The sequence below is a fragment of the Coenobita brevimanus genome, chromosome 23, assembly GCF_032717465.1.
Source record: "Coenobita brevimanus isolate Jiangsu-jjx chromosome 23, ASM3271746v2, whole genome shotgun sequence".
Taxonomy (NCBI): domain Eukaryota; kingdom Metazoa; phylum Arthropoda; class Malacostraca; order Decapoda; family Coenobitidae; genus Coenobita; species Coenobita brevimanus.
The window spans coordinates 51,361,521-51,379,141 of record NC_136976.1 but is presented as its reverse complement, the minus strand read 5'-3'; the positions used below and the strand labels follow the sequence as shown (position 1 = coordinate 51,379,141).

At 41.7% G+C, this 17,621-nt stretch overlaps 1 protein-coding gene across 1 annotated transcript in view; it reads right to left on the bottom strand.

Moving 5' to 3' along the window:
* LOC145392855 (L-threonine ammonia-lyase-like) overlaps positions 1–17,621 on the bottom strand; it is a 148,536-nt gene that overhangs the window by 48,358 nt on the left and 82,557 nt on the right. Inside the window, exon 4 of the mRNA XM_080267140.1 lies at positions 8,903–9,034. Coding sequence (XP_080123266.1) covers positions 8,903–9,034 — 132 coding nt within the window. The remainder of the gene's footprint in view (positions 1–8,902; positions 9,035–17,621) is intronic.

Here is a 17,621-nt window from a genome sequence, read left to right as displayed (position 1 = left end):
TTTGCAAGCAGTGTATACATGTTCCGTACCTTCTCGCTGATGTGGTCAGCCAGAGATAGTCTGTTATTGATAATCACATCTAGGTCTTTCTCTCTTTCTGATGTGTATAGGGTTTTATTTCCTAACTTATAATCCCAATCAGGTCTTTTTCCACTTTTACCAAACTTGATTACATGACACTTGTCCACATTGAATTCCATTTGCCATGTACTACTCCATTCATGAAGTTTATTTAATTCTTCTTGTAGCTCTTTACAAGAGTCTGTGTTAGTAATTCTCCTTTGTATTTTTGCATCATCTGCAAACATATTCAGATAGCTCTCATTTCCAGTGTTACTGTTTATATCATTTATATACACTCAAAACATGATTGGTGCCAGCACTGAACCCTGTGGTACTCCACTAGTCACTTCTTTCCATGATGAGTAGTTTCCTCTTAGTACTGTCCTCATTTCTCTTTTTATGAGAAAGTCTTGCATCCAACAAAACAGTTTGCCTCGAATTCCTCCTTGATGGTACAGTTTCCATAAAAGTCTTTGTTGTGGTACTGTGTCAAAAGCTTTCTTGAAATCTAAATAGATACTGTCCACCCATCCTTCCCTTTCCTGTATTGTGTTTGTTACTCTGTCACAGTAGCTCAACAGATTAGTAACACATGATTTCCTTTTCTGAAACCAAACTGTCATTCTGTTATCATACTGTGTTCTTCTAGATGATTTACCCAAGCTTTTCTTATAAGCTTTTCTAATACCTTGCTTACAACACAGGTCAGTGATACTGGTCAGTAGTTGAGTGGATTTTGTCTATTTCCTTTCTTGAATAAGGGGACAATATTTGCTTTTTTCCAAATATCAGGTAGTTTACCTTGACTCAAGGATTTCTTGAAAATTAAAAATAATGGTTTACTTAACTCCTTTGCACATTCTCGTAGTACCCAACATGAAATTTCATCAGGACCACTTGCTTTTCCTCTGTCTAATCTACTTAACTCCTCCTGTATTACTTTTTCTGCTATTTGTATATCTGGTAGTATGTGTGGACATGCATGTTCCACATAGTCCCTCTCAAAATTTTTTTCTTCTGTAAAAACTAATTGGAAATTCTAATTTAGTGCTTCACAAATATCTTTCTCTTGTGTATAAGTGATTCCCTCGTCCGTAATTGATTGTATTATATCTTTTACTTTGGTTTTGCTTCTGATATAGCTGTAAAACAGCTTTGGTTGATCACTACTTTTATTTATTATATCCTCCTCAAACTGTTATTGGGTTTCCCTCCTTATTCTTGTATAATCGTTTCTTGTCTGTTTGTAATTATTATACGCCCTTTCACTATTATGTCTTCTGTATCTATTCCACAACAAATCTCTTCTTTCTTTTGATTTTTTACATTCTGTATTGAACCATTTCTGTATTTTCTTATCTGCTTCTTTGTGCTGTGGGATGTACTTCTGGACTCCTATTTCATAAAATTCACAGAATTTTTTATATACAGCATTTAAATCTTGTCCTCTAAGCTCATTTTCCCAATCAACTTCTAAGAAATACTTCTTTAGGTCTTGATGATAATTTCCCTTTTTATAGTTTAGGCTCTTTTTGTAACTGTCATTGCTGTTTACTATGTCATATGCTGTCCTGAAGTTATAATTTAGTACTGCATGATCGCTTTTGCCGAGTGGGGGGTGATATATTAAACTGTCAATATCATTTTCTTGCCCAGTAAATATTAGATCTAGCACTGAAGGTACATCAAGTCCTCTTTTTCTGGTGGTTTCCCTCACATGTTGCGTTAGGAAGAACTCTTGTACGAGATCCAGGAGCTTTTGGTCCCAACTGCTTTCTTGGCTAATTATATCTAGTGTATTCCAATTTATATTTGTATTGAAATCCCCAGTTAGTATAATTCTTTCTGATTTCTCTTCCATTTTATATAGTAATGATCTTAAACTCTGAATTGTACTCTCTGCCGGGTCCTCATATTCATCTCTTTCCCATGTGTTTGATCTGGGTAGCATGTACAAATTGGCTACAATTACTTTACCTTCAGATGTGTTGATCTCTACTGCAATCAGTTCTACTTGTGATGGTGTGTGTGTGTGTGTGTGTGTGTGTGTGTGTGTGTGTGTGTGTGTGTGTGTGTGTGTGCATTTACCTACACTCAACCCCCTGCTATCGACCTAACTGGGTACAGCAAACGCTCATGATTATTGAATTCACGATAGCTGAACTGAAGAATCAATGGGAAAATTTCTAATTGGTTTTCCAGTGGCCCATTTCTCTAACTTTTAACTACTTTATGCCTATGATTTCTGGCCAAGCTCTCCTCCAACATGAAATAAAGCATTATTATACTGATAATAACATTATATTCAATAAATGAACAGAACAAAAGGCCGTCAATCTTACTTTTATAAGGATTAAGGAAGGCTTAGGTGGTTTGAAGGGTTCTGAGGTTTAGGAGTGGCTTAGTTGCTGCCAGAGCCCTCACAGGCCTGACTCTCTCTCCTCAAAATATTTTTCCTCCTCTGGTCCAGGTGTAATGGGGCGTATAAAAGCCCGCATTGCTTAGAGGCAATGTGGGGATCTTCTCTTTGGCTCAGTGGTAACGTGCACGCGTATTAAGCACGAGGGCCCAGGATCGAATCCCGGCCAGACCAGTGATTAATTTGTTAAGTTTCAGGTCAGTCCTTTACATTGGTTGGCAGCAGTGTGGGATGTGATGCGGGGCTTAGAGGGCCATGATGTTGTTGACAATATCTTAAACCTTACATCCTGGGGATGAGCTGTCTATGTGGTTTGTGGGCTCCCCCTAATGGTGGCCTCCATTGTGCTACGCTACCACATGTGTTTGAAACTGACCAAATTAATCACCAAGGGAAGAAAAGAGTGATGTAATGGAGTGTATAAAAGCCCGCTTTACTTAGAGGCAAAGTAGGGATCCTCTCTTTGGCTCAGTGGTAATGTGCGCATGTATTAAGCGTGAGAGCCCAGGACTGAATCCCGGCCAGACCAGTGATTAAATTGTTAAGTTTCAGTTTGGTCCTTTACAATGGTTGTCCAAGAAAACATCATGGTCAAAACCCTTGTAGTCTGCCTCTTGGTTGGAAGGGCCTGGCTGTGGTTCGTGGCCAGGCGTGGGCTGAGGTTGAGGGGCCGGCACAGAGGGTAGGTTCAGGGACTGGGTGCTGACAAAAATAATCTGTGATTCGACGCTGATGTAAAGCATTCATGTAAGCATGGTACTTGTCCTCATACCCTTCAACGGCTTTATTAATGTAGGATGTGCACTGTTTGCTGTTGACAGTCGTATCTTGCTGTAGAATGTGACGTATCTGGCCACCCAACTCAATCAAAGTCTTGATGTCCTTCATACTCAGCCCCTCCTTAACTTTCTCTCCTGCATCCACCTCTTCTCCTGGGCTATCCTCAGCATCTTCTAGTGAAATATCTTCAGCAGTAACCGGTGTTGGTCGTACCATGTCTATTTCAGCAGTAACCGGTGTTGGTCGTAACATATCTCTCATCTCGTCACCAGCTGTGCCCTCAAACCCACGGCCAGCAATACCTCTTGCCTCCTTAGCCGCAGCCTCCAGCTCTGACTCCACTGACCGGGGTTCACCTGGTACCTTAACCTGCCTGTCCTCAGGTAAACCGTCCATGATGTTGCACCATGCGTGATTTATTGTTGCTGGGGTAATGTTATCCCAACATTCGACCACCAAATCAATCACCTGCTTTATCGTAAAGCTCTTCCGATATTTTAACACCTCTTGTTCTGATTTGAGTGCTTCAAACTTGATGTGTGACAGCGGTCTTGGGGTACATGATAGCATGTATGGTTGTGCATTTGATGTGTGCACGATAGCAGATAACCGCGATAGCCATGTGCGCAACAGCAGGGGGTTGAGTGTAGTTGTATTTACCTAGTTAATATATACAGGATTTGAGCTAAGCTCATGATGTCTCATCTCCAAATCTTAATTTATTCTCTCTCTCTCTCTAATATGTGAGTGTCTGTGTGTATTTACCTAGCTGCGTTTACCTAGCTGTGATACACAGCAAATGAGCTACACTCGTGGGGTCCTGTCTTTGTGTCTCAACCAGTCAAACTTTGCTTTAAACTCGTTTAAGTTTTTGTACTGGATGATCTCTTTGACCAGGCTATTCTACTGGTCAATGCATCTGTATGGAAAACTGTATTTCTTGATATCCTTCAGGCAACTTGTCTCTCTCAAATACTTCCATGTCCTCTTGTTGTTCCTCCATCTCATTCAAACATATCTTCTCTGTCAATTCTGTCTACTCCCATAATGGCTCTGAACATTGCAATCATGTCACCCCTCTCTCTTCTTTCTTCTAAGGCAGGCAGACCCAGCTTTTCTGGTCTTTCCTTGTATGACAGACCTGCCAGGCTATGGACCATCTTGGTTGCTGCTCTTTGTATTCTCTTGACCTAGCTCAACAGGTTAGCTATTTATTTTTTTAGAGCCTAAGGTTGGATACCTTCTGAACAGAGCTTGTATATCACTTCTCTCGTAACAGTAAATGGTGTTCCTTGGATCAACAGATCAGGTGCCCTTCAGGACTTGTGAAGAATGGTCTGAATGTGTACCTGTACAGGAGCTGCCTGTCCAACTGATGTGTACAAAAGCTCATCCCTAAAGTGAAGTATACCCTCCTAAATGTGGCGGTAAAAAGGCTGAATATTGCAAGTGAACCCTCGATATAACGAACTAATTGGAGGTAGGGGTGGGTCGCTATATCCGAAAGTTTGCTATATACGAGGGGTTCAGTATTTCTGAGGGATTGCCAAACTCAGTTTGCTACATAAGGGGAGTCATTTGGTCCTATGTGCTCAAACATAACCTAAACTAACTCTATGAAGTTTTACATGGAGAATTCAATGGTTTATGAAGTTGTACATGTAAATACAACACTTTGAAGTTGTACATATAAATACAATACCTATAATAAGAATACAGTATAATGTAGTAGTTACATTTCACTTACTGTGCCAAGAAGGGATGCTGTTCAAGTAACTTACCGTGCCAGGAAGGGATGCTGTTGTTACCGTGGGCTGATTTGCAAATTTAACCTGCATTTAGCGACGTTTGTTCCCAAAATCCGGGGGAAGTTCAGTCGCAATTTGGCTGTTCGCTATACCAAAATTTGCAATACCAGGGTTCGTTATATCAAGGGTTTACTGTATTCAAGCTTCATAAAGATGAAATATAATAAATGTATAAGAAAAAATATTAAAATACAGCAAACTCTCAATTATCCATTGTAATTCAGCCAAGCCTAACACCGGTTAAAGCAAAATGCTGGATATTGCATTGTAACCCAATCGGCTAAATATTTGGCATTGAGCCGGATATTGTGTTACTTTCCACCTCGAACCTCCATCCTAACAACTTTCCCGTGAGTAAAGATGAAAATTAAGCACAAAATACAATAACGATAAAATACAGTAATACAGCACCAGCTGGCTACCATTTACTAGCTGGCTGATACACCTCGATGCCAGATATTGCACAGAACCTCCAATTACATCCCATTTCAGCACCAGATATTGCATAATTTTGCTGGATATTGCATTAATAGAGCCGTGCCAGCAGTGCTCGATATTGCGTTGGGCCGGATATTGTGACGACAAATAACTAGCTGTTTATTTCCCACTGGCAAAATCTGAATTAACCGCCTGGTTCACAAGTCCTGAAATGCGATGTTCATTAGTCTCACAACAAGAGCAAAAGAAGCACAGTACTTCTCCAAAATTAGCCAGGGTTATGTTCCAATTCCCCTTACTAATTCTTGAAATTCGCCAATTCTTGTCGCCTTCCTGAAAATGACATTTACCAGTAACTGCGTTGCCTATGAGCCACTGACACTGTAATGCATTACTCATAAATATATTTGAAACCATAAACTGACTATTTATTGGCTTAGACTATGAAAATACAGTATACTAATGCAGTTACAACAGTTTACAGTACCTGGGTGGTGGTGGTGGTGGTGGTGGTGATGGTGGTGGTGGTGGTGGTGGTGGTGGTGGTGGTGGTGGTGGTGGTGGTGGTGGTGGTGGTGGTGGTGATGATGATGATGATGTGGAGGAGGAGGAGGAGGAGGATGGGGGCCACGCAGTACGTGATGACAACGAATGGTGAAGGGTACTGCACAGCAAAGCGAGCTTTAATATGCCCAGGTTCACTGGATGGCTCATCTGGGTCATCCTCAGTCCGTGATGAAGGCTGCTGGTTGTTGCCTTCCTTCCATCCTTCCTCTCATAACAGTGGTGGGCAAGGCACTAATGGTAGCTGGACAGGACATGGCTGTTTTTTCTTGAAAAACATAGTTATTAGTAGCTGTGCTCTTTCTTTCTTTTTTGCATTATGCATGGCTTTGTAAGGAGCTATGACCTCTTCTAACCCATGTTGGGATTTGAGGTCTTGCTGCATATTAGTATCCCACACATAAACATTCTCACTTACTTCTTTTAGTGTATGCATCAGCCCTGCCAGACATTCAAGGAATAGTCCCTCATCCTCTTCTACAACTGCAACACCTTCCTCTGGATCTGCTTCTTCTTCACTGGCAGACTTTGTCAGTTCATCAATTTCCTGGTCGGTTAGGACTTCTGAAGTGGATTCTACTAACTCGTCAACCTCCTCTGCACTGAGATCATCGAAACCTTCCCCACCCACGATGCACGCCAGTTTCAAAATCTTATCCACGACATCTGATTTAATATCAGTTAGTGAGAAGCTCTTATGATCGTTGACACACTGTGGCCACAGTTTCTTCCAGCATGCATTGACTGTTTCCTTTTTCAGTTCCATCATGGCTGACTGCAAGATACTGATACTGTCTGCAATGTTGAAATTGCGCCAATATGAAGGAAGATGAAACTCAGAGTTGTGATTCATGGCTTTGACAATTCTCTGCATGCTCTGATGGGTGTACTGGGATTTCAATGGGTGAATTACTCCTTGATCCATGGGCTGGATAAGGGAGGTTGTATTTGGAGGCAGGTACATAACCTCAACCCCCTCAGCTTCTAAATGCTGTGGATATGGGTCACCGGGGGCATTATCTAAGATGAGGAGAACTTTGAATTTCAGGCCCTGATCACTCAGCTACTGCCTGACCTCAGGAAAAAAGCCACTTATGAAACCAATCACTGCACAGAAGTTTGGTCATCCAGGCTTTGCTGCTGAACATCCAGTAAACAGGGAGAGACGATTTTGTTCGGTTTTTCAAAGCCCTTGGATTTGCCGCCCTGTAGATAAGCCTAGGCTTGATGATATGGCCTGCAGAACTACTGCACATAAGGAGTGTAAATCAATCTTTTGCAGCCTAAACCTGGTGCACTCACCTCCTGCTTACTTATATAGGTCCTGGCAGACATTTTTTCCAAAAAAGGGATGTTTCATCAACAATGAAAATTTGTTGTGGCTTACAGCCCTTCTCATCAATCGCCTTTTTTAGGATAGCTGGATAGGCGTGGCAGCCTCATGACTGGCTGACGCAGATTCCCCATCAAGTTTAACATGTTTCAGTGAAAACCGCTTTTGAAAACGATCAAACCACCCCTTGCTTGCGATGAATGACTTTGGGTCAGGGTCTGTTGAACAGCCTGCCTTAGCTGTTTCCTCAGCAGTGTAACGGGAGTGAAGACTGCGAGCTTTTTCACGGATGAGGTCTGAATTCAGTGACACATTTTTGCCTCTACAATCATCTAGTCACAAAGAGAGTGCCGCTTCCATACGTGTTATCACTTTGTCCTTTTTATTTGCTGCATTTTTGGTACTACCACCGACACTCGTAGTCACAGCATGCCATATTTGGGCCTCTTGTTTTTTAAGGTACCGCACAGCACTTTCGTTCACTTCAATTTTCCTGGCCACTGCTGAATTCGATGGTCCTCCTTTCACCATATCAAGGATTTTCACTTTCTCCTCAAGGGTCAAGGTTTTCTTAGGACACTTGCTAGGCTGTGCCTTATTGTGCTGCCATGGGTTCTGTATATGAGAGAGAGAGAGAGAGAGAGAGAGAGTGTGTAATTAACCGGGTCGGTCAGGATCACTTGATGGTTGTGATCGTCAACTTTTACCCTCCCAGAAGGGAGCTGAGAGCTCATATAGTCCGATCTAAGGGCAAGGCTGTGACCTTCACACACCCACACACCCGTTCCCTTGCTCAAGGGGGACAGTAACCACCCACTTCGTCAGTGAAACTTTTCGCAACCTGAGTGAGGCACGAACTCCCGTCCACCAGTTGGCAAGCGAGAGCGTTGCCACTGCACCAATTTTTTCATCATTTCCTCATCCATATAATGAAATGCTACTCTTATGTTAGTGTGTGTGTGTGTGTGTGTACGCGCGCGCGCGTGTGCGTGTGTGCGTGCGTGTGTGTCAACAAATTGAAATATCTGCTGCTTATTTGACATAGCTGTACTTTTCATATCCCCTTTCTCGCTGGATTCTTCAGAGCGTATGATGGATGCGATTCATTTACCTTTACTGTAGTTCCTTATGAATTCAAGGTATTAAATCACTATGACAATAATAAGGCAAATAACTGGCCCAATATTGGTATCCACCTAATTCAAGATGTGCTCTTTTATCTGGTCATACTATGAACAGCCTGCATTGAAAACAAGTCTCCATCATTTTTACGAACTACATACGGTTCTTCATGTCAGTTTCCTTACTGAGAGAGATGTTAAGTTTATATTGTACACATCCATGATAAGATGAGTATTCGTGTGGATATTAGTAATGTATCCTGTGTAAATTATGAGGTTATACAGTACATACAGTACATACACTTTTCCTGGTAAGGGTATTTGTTGAAGTCCCTAGCACTTTCCCCTCTTCACTCTAATCAGACCCTCTCCTTACCTGGCCTGCTATGACCAGGAAGTCATTGTAAGGAGAGATGTAAGGCAGCCCAGCATCAGCAGCCAAGGACCTTGCATGGTTCTCGGCCTCTTCACAGTCTGACCCGTGCTCAATCACCTGACACCCAGCAGCCTGTGGTAGAGATAGGTGATTTGTTATGGCACATCAAGTAATGTTAGGTCAAAGATAAAAAAAGTAAGATATCATTGTTGGCTTTTATATGAAATACCTTGATCTGAAGTTCTTCAACTGCAACAAAATACTGTACTCAATACATGAATGCCTCAAAGATTTTGCGAATGAAGAAACATTTTGAACAACAGAAATAATAAGATTTGAAAACTGTTACAGATTTGCCAGGACATAAGGACAAGTGCCTGAGGAATCAGAGGAAAATAACGGTAAAACTAGATGATTTACTGGATGACCTAAATAGTGTTGCAAGGAAAATATGATATTTAAGGTGATAAATCAGATGAAGAGGGAAAAAGGGATACCATAGGTAAGCAGGGCATGAAGAATGATGAAGGAATGGTAGTGGTGAACAGTAAGGATATTAAAGGTGCCTGGAAAAAGAATTATAACTGGTTGCTGAATGAGGAGTTTGACTGGAACAGGGAAGGGTTGGAGTCAGGAGATCCAGTGTTTGGCCCTTGCCCTTTGATTGATGCTGCTACCGTGAGCAGGGCAACAGACAGGATACAGGTGGGGAAGACAGCAAGTATGTCTGGGGTGACTGCTGAAATGCTGAAGGCCTAAGGAGATACACGAGTAGGGTTAGCTACAGATTTGATAAATAGTGTGTTGCCTCAGATGATTGGCTGAGAAGTGTGAAAGCAAATGTGTACATGGGGCAGGGTGATGCCCTGGAAAGAGGAAATCATAGAGGCATAAGACTTTTGGACCATATAATAAAGGTAATGGAGAGTGTTCTAGAAGGTTGATGAGAGAAAGTGAATACTGATGAGATGCAGTTTGGGTTTATGCCATATTCACTGTTTGACAGCTTCAAGAAAAATATATACGAAGGAAAAGGGATCTGTAGTTTGTTTTTGTTGAATTGGAGAGGGCAGAGTACCCAGGGTGGTGATGAAGTGGGCAATGCAAGAGCTTGGGATAGAGGGGCGGCTAGTTGGAGTGGTTATGGCTATGTATGTAAGAGAATGGCAAGAGTGAATGGAGAATTGAATGATGAGATTTCTGTGAGTGCTGAGGGTCAGACTTGAGCCCCTTATTGTTTATCATAGTGTCTGATGCCCTCTCGCGTGACTTCAGAAACAAACTCTCATGGGAGATGTTGCATGCTGATGATTTGGTGTTGACTGCAGAGAATGAAAGGGAGACAGAGGTAAGATTTAGAAAGTGGAGAAACAAAAGAGCTTGAGATTAAATGCGGATAAAACAAAGGTGGTGGTATCTAGGGTTGGTGGCAGTACAGTACTTTCAAATAAGACTGAGGGTGGCCATGTGCAATTTGCCACAAAGGCATGGGAAGCAATTCTATCTTGGGCAGCATTTGTGATAAGTGGGTGCATAAGAGATGTAGTGGTATTAGAGGTAGACTGTGAGATAATGCTGATTTCATGTGTGCAGTTTGTCGGGGAGAGCATACAAAGTGCTCCCCAAAATTTTCCGGACTAGTGCTATATAAAACTGCAAACTCAGCATAGCTCCTACTGGCCATCATCACCCTTGAAGTAGTTCCGTTGTGCACTGATACACTGGTCCCAGCACTTCCTTCACTACTGGAACACTCCCCGGAAGTCCTTTTTAATGAGAGTATTGAGCACCACCTGCTATTCCTTCTGGATATCCTCAATGGTATCAAAATGACGCCCTTTCAGCTTCATCTTCAATTTTAGGAACAGAAAGAAGTCACAGGGGGCCAAATCCAGTGAGTAAGGAGGGTGGGGGATGATAGCCATGTTGTTCTTGGCCAAAAACTGCTGGGCGTAGGGTGCACTGTGAGCCAGGATGTTGTCATGGTGAAGGAGCCAGTTGTTGTTTTGCCAAAGGTCAGGGCGTCGCCTTCTCACATCTTCATGTAGATGTCGCAAAACATCACAGTAGATGTTGGAATTGGCAGTTTGGCCAACTGGGATGAATTCTTTGTGCACACTCCCCCTTCATGTCAAAGAAAATGATCAGCATGCTCGACAATGCTTTTCACCTGTGTGGCCAATGTTCGACCAACCCTGAACTGTGCATGCCACTGAAACACCTGTGTCCCACCAAGAGACTGCTCACCAAACTTGTTGAATCATTGCCAGGGTGTCTGTTGCATTTTTCCCGAGACTTGCACAAAATCTGATGCAAATTCGCCGTTCCTTTTTTATATTCATCTTGAACATCGCCTGACGACACAAGCACAACAGCAAACAAACGAGCGTCACTAATCCCCATGTCTGCCTAGCTCCGTGCCATGTGATATACTGATTCAAAATGCATGTTAGTACTGCCACCTTGAGGTGCATCATGCTACTACGACCCGTTTGAGCGCTGTGATCCCAGTCCGGAGAATTTCGGATAGCACCCTGTATGGAAATTGTCAGGCATGATACGACTGATCTTGCTGCTGAGTCTCTTGAGAGTATGGAAAAGTTTTGTTACTTGGGAGACATGTGTGCTGGAGGTGGGGCTGGAGCTAGCTCTGTGGCTAAAGTGATGAGTGGTTGGAAGAAGTTCAGGGAGCTGTTGCCTCTCCTGACAATGAGATGGCTCTCCCTCCATGTTAAGGGATCTTTATGTGGCACGTGTTAGGAGTGTAATACTGTCTGGTAATGTGACCTGGGTAGTAAAGGAAGAGGATATCCACAGGCTCAAACATACAGAAATGACAATGATTACGTGGATATGCAATGCATCCTTGAATGTGAGGTCCAGGGGGGGGAGTGCTAGGTTTACGGTGGAAGTGTTAGGAGGAAGGATTGGACTGGCGTGTATTAGTGTTGTGATGAGGAGAGGTAGACTGAGATGGGTTGGGCATATTGGGAGGATGTGGGATGACAATTGGGTGCAGAGAGTGAAAAGTGTGAACATTAGGGGCAGGGTTGCAAGATGCAGACTGAAAAAGACCTGAGACCAGGTCATAGAGTATGACCTCAGGGATAAGGGACTGAATAAGGAGGCTGCCACAGATCAAGCTGCATGGACAGCCACCATTAGGTGACCAAGGCTAACACATGCAAGCATGTTGGAGCCTTTATAAACAAATGTATGAATGTATACTGCATTCTAATTTCCACTCAGTTAATGCCCACATACCACAAGGATCAGTCCTTGCTCCAACCCTATTCCTAATTCACATTAACCCCTTTGTGCATGCTGATCCAAAATGAGTCAAAATGATGTCAGGCTGAAGAGTAACAGATGACTCACCTTGCATCATTATCTGTACTGATCTGAAAGGATGCCAATTAGGCAATTTAGGACAAAAATATTCACCAAAAATTAAGTTTTAGCATGAATTGCGTCAATCTTTGGTGTGTCATAGGGGAGGGTGTCTATTTCAAGGTCAACAAAAATATTTGGCTTTTTCTGAGCTTTCAGCGGGGGGAAGGGGTGTGTGCATGCAATTTTTGGCAATTTACTCGAAAACTATTGGTGGTATCAAAATTTCAAAGACACCACGTAAAAGCTCGTGAAATTCTGCACGTAAACATATGCTTAGCTCTTGCATGGTGTGGGTAAAATATTGCAGTGGGATGTTGGGAAATTATTTTCACTGTGAAACATTTTATTCACTGCATTTTGGTATTTTCACTGTACTTTTACTAAACAGTTTTGTGTGTTTTTATTAGCTTATATTGTATAAACACCAAATTATACCAATATAACCAATTTCTGGGGCAAATCAAATTCATGGGAATGTTTTCCTTTGTGCGTGGGTCCAGGCTGCCCTCGTGGCATTTTCTCTGATCATGTCCCACAAACTTACAGAAAACTTATGGTGCACGAGGGGGTTAATGATCTCTTGTCTATCGTCCATAAGGCCATTCACTCTTATGCAGATGATTCAATGCATCACAGTTCCTTCACACTTAAACCTTCAATCACTAAGTTTGATAAATCCCAACTCAGCACAACAATCTCCATAAATCAAGACTTATCTAAAATCACTGAATAAGAACAAAATAACACTGTCTCATTTAATGCTAGGAAAACCAGATGTATATAAATAACTAAAAGACAGATATTGCCTGGCTCCTGTATTATCATCAATGCAACCAATACCTCTATCACTTTTCTACAATGCTACCAATATTCCAATCTCGGAAAGTACTGAAATTCTTGGAGTTTCACTTAAATACCCTCTGTTGGACCTCTCATATTAGATCATTTGCTAAAACCACTTCAAAGAAACTTGGATTATTGCACAGAATCCGTAATTTCTTCACTGACAAGCAGTTAGCTACAATTTACACGAGTCAAGTGTGCTCTCAGCTCAAATATTTCTCACCCTGGTGGAGTCAATTGGGAGGTGTTGCACTAAATCAGCTAGACAAAATTCAGAACAAAGCTATAAGAATGATTAATACCTCAACAATAACAAGATGGCTACCTCCCCTAAAAGTAAGATGGCATGCTGCCTCCCTTCCATTACTCTACATATACTTTTATGGCAAATGCTCAGATGAAGTTGCGTCCATTGTGCCACTTCTCCACCCCTTCCCCCGTGCTATACGGGCATCTGGTAATGCTCATGACTGGACTGCCACACTGCCATATTGCTGAACTTCCACCTATCAGAATTCATTTATTCCCCAAACTGCTTCTCTTTGGAACTCACTTCCCAACAGTATTTTCTCCCAATCTTCAACCTACAGCAGTTCATATCAAACTGTTACAGATTTTTTATGAATGAAGGACACTCATAATCTGGTGCATGGATTTTTTTTTTCTTTTTTTTTTAATATGTTTTTACTTTCTGTGGTAGATGGGTGGTAGTAGGTGGGGGCACTCACCATCCACTCACTCTATGTAGTGCTGCTCTAGGGTGTCTGCCCTGTCCTCTCTTCCATCCTTCTTTTCTTCCATCCTCATCTGTCTTTCTTTCCTTCATTCTTTCCTCGTCCTTCTCCCCATGGGTGATTCTACACTGAGTGACAAGCCAAATGGTTTCCTCTACACCAGGAAACCATTTACTATGCAGGGTCATAACCATATAACCAAATTATGCCACCTGGTGGTTTAGTGGGTAATTACAGCGCTCCAATCAGACCGAGCCGGTGAAGGTTTATATCCAAGGGACGGTTGGGGTTTACTGCTCACCTAATGCCACTCAGGGATGAGTGAGGCTGGTCACTCTCATCTGAAATGTTAGGACCAACTTGCCTAGCCCCAGGCTCCTACGCTCCTCATGGGGCAACGTAGGATTGGATGATGGATGGATGGATGGTAGATGGTGGCAACCATCATCCACTCACATGATGTAGTGCTGCCTACTTCATCCTTCACCTTTATTATTCTTTTTCTGTGTCTGCCCTCCACTCTTCCTATTTCTCCCATCTTTCCTCTCACTTTTTATTACTCTTCTTTCTTTTCAGATGGCTTTACATAAAGTGACTAGCCAAATGGTTTCCTGTAAGCCAGGAAACCATTTACAACACGAGTGGATGCCATATAACCAAATCACACGTGTTCCCTACGTGTCAACAAGTGAGTTGGCAGAGGGTTTGTGTCCCTCGCCGGAAAAAAACTAACTCAAAGGCAAATAGCGACCCCATACAGGATTATGGCTTCTGGCTATAAACAGATACATAGATTTTTCCCCTTTTCATCTTCTTTAAAAAAAAAAAAAAAATGTATAAGAGGAAATAATTCAAGAAGGGAGCATAAGAAACCATAAAGACATTTTTGTGGTGGGTGTAATAGGACAGGTAGGTGGCTGAGCAGTAACTAACAAGGTGAGGGAAATCACAGGGAAGTATACAAGTGTGTAAAGAGTGTGGGTTCTGGGAAAGCAGATGATCTGACCAAGATCTCTAGCAGAGATTTATTTATTTATTTTTATTTTTATTTTTTTTTTTTTTAATAACATATAGAAGTTTATGATCTGGAAAAAGCATATCTGATCAGCAGGCACTATGGAGGGTACCTGGAGTATATGGATTAATCTGGAAAAGGCAGATGTGATCAGCAAGCATCATGAAAGATACTTGGGGTGTATGGGAGGAAAATCACTGTACAGTACATTACTAAAGACCATCCAAAGCACAGTACTGAAATGTATATAATAAAAAAAAATAATAATAATACTGGTTTTACACCACGCATCCCAGAAGGGCTAAGGCGTTGCCCCTGGGTAGAGAACTTCTGGATTGAAGCATGTAGCATTTTATGACCGAATGCCCCTCCTGATGTCTACCAATGACCCTTGGGTGGATTCGATCGTCCGCCCCTTGGGTCAGAGCTGAGCACTCTAACCCACCGAGCCACAGCTGCTAAAGTACTGAAACGTATGATCAGGCAAAGCAGCTGTGTGTGTGTGTGTGTGTGTGTGTGTGTGTGTGTGTGTGTGTGTGTGTGTGTGTGTGTGTGTGTATTTACCTATTTGTAGTATACAGGAATTGAGCAATGCTCGTGTTGTCCTGTCTCCATATCCACATTTATCAAGTCTACCTTTACACACATGAATGTTTTTCTCATGCACCACCTCTTTGTCTAACTCGTTCCAAATATTTAAGTATTTACCTAATATACCTAATTGTGATATACACGGAATGTAATATGCTCGTGGGTTTCCGTTGCTGTTTCTCAGTAAGTCAAATTTAGCTTTAAACTCGTTTAAGTTTTTAGACTGGACGATCTCTTTGTCCAGGCTATTCCATAAGTCTATACTTCTGTAAGGAAAGCTGTATTTCTTGATATCCTTCAAGCAGCTTGACTTTTTCAATTTCATTCTGTGTCCTCTTGTTGCTCTCTTATCCCATACAAACAAATCTTCTTTGTCAATTTTATCTACTCCCATCATGGTCCTGAACACTGCAATCATGTCTCCCCTCTTTCTCCTTTCCTCTAAGGAAGGCAAATCCAATTTTTCCAGCCTCTCTCTGTATGACAGGTCTGTCAAACTGGGGACCATCTTGGTTGCTGTTCTTTGTATTCTCTCAATCTTGTTTATATCTTTCTTTTTGTGTGGGGACCACACTACCGCTGCATATTCTAACCTGGGGCTGATCATTGCCACTATCAATTTTTTCATCATCTCCTCATCCATAAAATGAAATGCTACTCTTATGTTAGTCAAGAGTTTATAAGTCTCTCCAACTATTTTGTTAATGTGCTTTTCTGGTGACAAACTACCTTGGACCAGCACTCCCAAATCTTTCTCTTCTCTCCTTTTTGTGATTAATTCATTACCCAACAAATAATTCAGTGATGGCCTCCTGGTACTTATACCCATTTCCAATATTTTACATTTCTTTACATTAAATTTCATTTCCCACATCCAGCTCCAATTGTGTATCCTATCCAAATCCTCCTGCAGTATTTTACAATCCTCCTCAACCTCTACCTTCCCCAAGATCTTTACATCATCAGCAAACAGACTTGCATAACTGTTCACACCATCTACCATATCATTTACGTAAATCAGGAACATTACTGGCGCCAACACCGAGTCCTGAGGGACTCCACTTGTTACTTCCCTCCATCCAGACATCCTATCCTTTATTACTGTCCTCATTTGTCCGTCTCTCAAAAAGTCTCTCATCCATTCCAGAAGTTTCCCCTTTAGTCCTCCTATATATTCTAGTTTCCACATCAGTCTCTATGAGGTACCTTGTCTAAGGCCTTCTCTAAGTCTAAGTACACACAATCCACCCAACCATCTCTCTCCTGTACCACGTCAATCGCTCTTAAGTAAAAGCTCAACAAGTTAGAAACACATGACCTTCCACTTCTGAATCCAAACTGACATTCAGCCAAAATATTCATCTCTTCCAGATATTTTATCCATCTGTCTTTCAGGATTCTCTCACACAATTTTGCGACCATGCTGATTAGAGACACTGGTCTATAATTCAGGGGTTCTTCCCTGTTTCCTCCCTTGTAAACTGGTACCACATTTGCCCTCTTCCATTCTTGTGGCACTTTCCCCTCTTCCAGTGAGCATACGATTAAACTGTGAATTTTATCCGCCAGTTGTTGTCCGCATTCCTTCAGTACCCAATTAGAAATTCCATCAGGTCCTGGGGCTTTCCTTACATCTTGAGTTTCCAGTAATTTATACACTTCCTGTACCTCCACTTTTATATCTTTTATCACCGGAACATTTCTAATCACTCCCTCTCCTTCCACAAGCTCCTTTTCTTTAGTGAAAACTGACTGGAAACGTTTGTTCATTATTTCTGCTTCCATTGCCGCATCCTTAAAGACCTCTCCTTCTACTTTCAGTTTGGTGATTCCTTCCTTTTGTTTCAGTTTGCCATTAACAAATCTATAAAACAGTTTGGGTTCATCCTTGCATTTGTCTATTATACCTTTTTCAAAATTCTTTTCTTCTTCTCTACGTATTCTTGTGTATTCACTTCTTGTTCTTTTATATTCTTCCTTTGTTGTGTTGTTACCTCTCTTTCTCCAATTGTTCCATGCTTTATCTTTCTCTTTTATTGCTATCATACACCTTCTATTAAACCACTCCTTTTTCCTGTTTTCTTTCCCTCTTACTCTTGGTACAAATTTTTCCACTCCCAAATTATAGAGGTCTAGAAAGATA